At 53.9% G+C, this 4,897-nt stretch overlaps 1 protein-coding gene across 1 annotated transcript in view; it reads right to left on the bottom strand.

Annotated features, from left to right (window-relative positions):
- Nucleotides 1–4,804: 4,804 nt before the first annotated feature.
- The window catches only part of LOC102004164 (coiled-coil domain-containing protein 92), a 14,604-nt gene continuing 14,511 nt past the window's right edge, over nucleotides 4,805–4,897 (bottom strand). Inside the window, exon 5 of the mRNA XM_005402916.1 lies at nucleotides 4,805–4,888. Within this exon, the coding sequence (XP_005402973.1) occupies nucleotides 4,805–4,888 (84 nt within the window). The remainder of the gene's footprint in view (nucleotides 4,889–4,897) is intronic.

Here is a 4,897-nt window from a genome sequence, read left to right as displayed (position 1 = left end):
AAAAAAAAAAAAAACCAAAAAAGAAGTCCTATGATAGACTCTTATTGGTTCAGACTGAGTCCTCTGCTCATCTTCCACCCAGTCAAGGTGACCTACCTTACCCAGGTCTCATGGATGGGGTCAGCACTTGAAAACATGGACTGGAAAACATGGAGAAGGCAAAGATAGGTCCTTTTATCAGAAGAGCTGCATGCAAAACCAGTGTATCCCCCACGTTCTCAAGATACAGCATCATCTACAATATAGACCCACATTGAAAACATTCTCATTTGAATATTGGCGGTGCCTAAAGCTGCAGTCCCATAGTAACTCTCACTAGTAGGGGATAAGAAAGGACTCATCATAAAAAAGAAAAAAATAAACAAAAAAAGCTGCTGGGTGGGGTGGCGCATGCCTGTAATCCTAGTACTCAGGAGGCTGAGGCAGGAGGATTATTGCGAGTTTGAGACCAGCCTGAGCTACAAAGTGAGCTGAAGGCCAGCCTGAACTGCATAGCAAGACCTTGCCTTAAAAAGACAAAAAAAAAAAAAAAGAAAAAAAAGAAAAGAAAGTGAGAGAAAAGGAAGAAGGGCTCATTATGAACGTGCTGCATTTTTTTTGAGACAGGGTCTCCCTATGTAGTTCAGGCTGGCCTTGAACTCACTATGTGGCCCAGGCTGGCCTTGAATTATTGCCATGATTCTCTTGCCTCAGCCTCCCAAATGCTGGGATTACAGGTGTGAGCCATCACACCTGGCCACATGCTGGGATTTTTGCAGCTCAGATCAGGCAGGGGCAAGGAACCAACATGATGAAAGATGCCAGAACCTCAGGATTCATTCTAGGCCAGAACACTGGACAATTTCTAGCATGAGGTTTTTCCAAACTATTACTCTCTAGCCTAGTCAGGAGTCTCTGATCTAAGATTTTCCTTGTTCCTTTGGATGAGGGTTGTGTGGAGCAGGGTAGGCTGAGAACCAGGACACCCAGGGGAGAGCCCCCACAATAAATAAATAAATAAATAAATAAATAAAAGGGAGAGCCCTATACTGGCTGTGGTGACAGAAAGCCTGTAATCCCAGCACTTTGGGAGGCTGAGGCAAGAGGATTACAAATTTGAGCCCAGCCTGGGCAATTTAACAAAATTTTTCCTCAAAATTAACAAAAATAAAGGGCTGGGGATGTAATTCAGTATGAAGACCTTTGTTTGGTTCAATAGATCTTCAGGGAAGGGAAGGGGAAGGGAGGGGAGGAGGAGGAGGACAAGGGAAAAATGGGATGAATCTTATCAAATCATGATTCCAGGGGATTACAGGGTGGCTCCCACACACCACTCTTCACGGGGAATTGAACTCACGATCTCATGGTTGCCAGGCAAATGCTGCGCCACTGAGCCATATCCCTAGCCCTCCCACATCACTCTTCCCTCTTCCACATCCTCTCCCCCTACCTGTGGGAACAGATGTGGGGAGCCATGCCCACAGAAAGACAGCTGACTTGCATGTTTTTCAAATATTTTATTAAGAATAAGGCATATGACAGTCACCCCTAAAAGCACAGGGCTCTATTTCTGTGGGTGAGTGAATACACTCTGAAAAGCATTGGATTAAAAAGCGCAGCCAACAGAGAATTTGGAGCAGGATCCCTCTGCCCTGCATGCTACCCCATCCGAGGCTGGCACGTCAGTGAGAGGGTGCTCAGGGGTCCCTGGACTCCTAAAGTGAGGAGCTGTTGCTCCTCATCCTCTGGCCTATTTCCTCACCACCAGGGAGGACTTTATCTTGCTGCCTGTGTGCAGGAAAGGCTACCTCATTTTGGCCCTGAACTGGTCACCCAAAGTGCAGGTCACGCTGGAAGGGATACAGGGAGAAGGGGCTGGAGCTTCCTGGTGCATTGCCCCCTGGTCCCTAGCTGGCTTCCAGAATGTGCAGGGGGCTCCCTCCACAGCTTTCCCTCCCGGGTCTGTCCACACTTGGAGTGTGGCAGGAGCCCCACGGAAGGACTCTGCATAGCCCGTCAACACTTTCTCTTCCATGCTGAGAATGTGTGCAGCAGAGAAAAGTAGGGAAGAAATGCTCCTTCCCCTTCTCAGTCACCTGGACCTTCCAGGGACTGGGCTGGGTGGTTGTCCTCTGGCCAGTGGCGCCCCCAAGCCTGGCTTTGGAATGCTTGGAGCTGAAGCTGAGGGCAAGGCTTCTCCCAGCCCCTGGGGCTGAGGTTCTGCCTCAGGCGGATGGAAGGCAGGTGGAAGGAGTCTCTAATCCATTACTTCCAGCAGAAGCTGGGAGGAAGAGAATTTTTTTTTTTTTTTTTTTTTTTTGTCTTTTAGAGACAGGGTTTTGCTATGCAGTTCAGGCTGGCCTTGAACTCACTTTGCAGCCCAGGCTGGCTTAGAACTCACAGCAAACCTCTTGCCTCAGCCTCCCAAGTGCTGGGATTACAGGCCTGTGCCACCACACCTGGCTGGAAGGAATTTCTGCTAAAATTGGAACCCTGTATCTGTCTTGGTCTCCCCATCATCCCCCTTGGTGGAGAAGGGTTCCCATACTTCCTTTCCCAGACACCCCAGCACTCAGAACTTTTCATTTGGGGGATCTCCAAGCACCCCACAAACAAGTCTCATCTCTGGTTGCTGGAAGAGGGACAGGATTTGGGAGATGCCAATGGGATCACTTGGGGAGAGGCAGGCCGGCCACAGCAGGGTCCCTGGGGCTGGGGTGTGATGGGGCCTCTCCTAGTTGGACACCCTGGGAACCTAGGAGGGAAGAAGAGGGCTATTGCTATAGAGCTGTGAGAGAGGCCGGGTGGGCACTATGGCTTTTAGTTGGTGGGAGGTGGGGGTAGATAAAGGACTTCACCATCTCTGTAGAAGAATCAACATAACAAAATCACCCTGTTCACCCCAAAAGTGTAGCTTTGGGAGATGAAAGTCTGTGTGGGCTCCTCCAGCAAGAGTCCTTTCCCCGCCTTCACAGTCCCCCAAAAGAGGGGTGCAAGACCCCAATACAGCAGGTTCTGATAGGGAGGCTGGCAGCATAGAGCACAGCGAGTCACACATGCTGGAGTGGGGCCTGATGCCAGGGCCAGCATGGGGACTGGGGTGTGGCAAAGGTGGGAGCAACAGAGCAAGGACCCCCAGCTCCACCTCCAACACCTGACTCCCAGGAGCAGGACAGCCAGCCCAGGCCTGCTTATTTTTTTTTGTTTTGTTTTGTTGTTGTTCTTCCGGTACCAGGAATCGAACTTACGACATTGTGTTTGCCAGGCAGGCGCTGTGCCACTGAGCTAAATCCCCAGCCCCCGGGCCTGCTTACTGTTTGGTGGCCTTAAGCAGTCCTGGGTGGGGTCAGTGGGAGAGGGCTGCATGTCTGTCTAGGCTGGGAGTGTGCTCAGTTTTCTGCTCTTTCTTGTTTTTGCTCCCTCTAATGTAGCACAGCAGGGGACAGGGACCAGGGATTTTCTCTCCAGGGGCCATGACATGAAAAGTTTGTCATCTCCAGAGACTGACTCTTCACCTCCCAGACTCCTGGTGACATACAGGATGTGCAGCCTCTGCCAGGGTCAGGAGCTGCCAGGGACTAGATGTCTGAGTGAGGGGAAGGTGTCCTCCCTGGGCACCCCCTGGAAGACCTCACAGGCACTTAGGACTCGATGAAGGACCAACCCAGGAGGGATGGCATGGGGGCTTTGGGGACTGTTTCTAGGTTGGGCTTGGGTAGGGGCAATGAGCTGGGCTGAAGCTGTACTTTTTGCCTTTGGTGGTGAGGTGAGGAAAAAGGGAGCATGTACGTGTGTGTGTGTGTGTGTGTGTGTGTGTGTGTGTGTTCTGCTTTCCATTTCACTATTCCCTGATCCAGACAGGGAGCCGTAGGTGCACCCTGCCACTACCAGGTGTGGACAGACTTAGGGGCAGCCCTGGAGGCGAGCCAGGCTGGGGACTAACTTGCCTTCCCCCACCTTCCCCCTCCGCAAACCCAAACTTCTACCAACAGCTGCCACTTCCAAGAAGCCAGGTCCTCCTTTCAGCCTGGGGTGCAGCCAGCTGCTTAGGAAGCTGGGCAAAATTAGCACCAATAACCGGAGGAGGCAGACTCCCAGGGCAGCCTCCAGGAGGGGAAAGGCAGTCCCTGTCCTCCCACAAGCCTCCATCCCACCTCATTGCCCCAGGACGGCTCCTGTTTCCCCAACCCCTGCGTGGCGGACCCTGGAGCTGAGATGGGGACAGCTCCAGACCAGGTCAGGTCCTGCCACCCAAACCATTCTAGAACCCTAAGGGTCCAGAAGTGCAACTTCCATCCAGCCCCACTTGCCCCACCAGGGGCTCTGGGAAGACGTGACCTCTAAAGTGTTCCGTGCTCACCTGCAAGGATTTCGACGGGGATAGGGGTGGGAACAGCGTTTCCCGAGTAAAGGACCAACCTGAGCCCGGGCCTCTTCCCGGGAGGAAGAAGGCTCGGCAGGGCCGGAGGAGGCAAGGCAGGGAAGCTAGAAGCCTAGGGGTGCCAACTGCGCTCTGCATTCCTTCCTGTAGGCTAGCCTTTCTCCTCCTTCCCAAAAGATTGTCCGCTCCCCCAAGGCGGAGCGTGATCTCCGCTGCCCCCCGCCCAGGGGGCCGGTGGGGACCAGGACAAGATCGTGCTGCGAGTCCTCCACAAAAGGTGCAACCGCTCAGCCTTCTCAGAGGAGCTGCCTCGTGGGAGGGGAGAGCTCGAAGCTTCGGAAACGTTGGGAAATACAAAAGGCGGGGGCGGCTCGAGGGGCTGGGGACCCAGGATGGGTGGCCTCAGTCCCCCGGACCCGCCAGCAGGGCTCTCATAGCCCGCGCCTACTCCGGGTCCCCGGGCGCTCCGGGCGGGCTGGGCGCGTTGGGCTGCGCGCCGCCCTGGTCCGGGGGCTCCTGGGGCGGCGGCTGGCGCGG

The sequence above is a fragment of the Chinchilla lanigera genome, unplaced genomic scaffold, assembly GCF_000276665.1.
Source record: "Chinchilla lanigera isolate Chin_1 unplaced genomic scaffold, ChiLan1.0 scaffold00080, whole genome shotgun sequence".
Classification (NCBI taxonomy): domain Eukaryota; kingdom Metazoa; phylum Chordata; class Mammalia; order Rodentia; family Chinchillidae; genus Chinchilla; species Chinchilla lanigera.
Note: the sequence above shows the minus strand (reverse complement) of the source record. Positions and strands in the feature narration are given on the sequence as shown.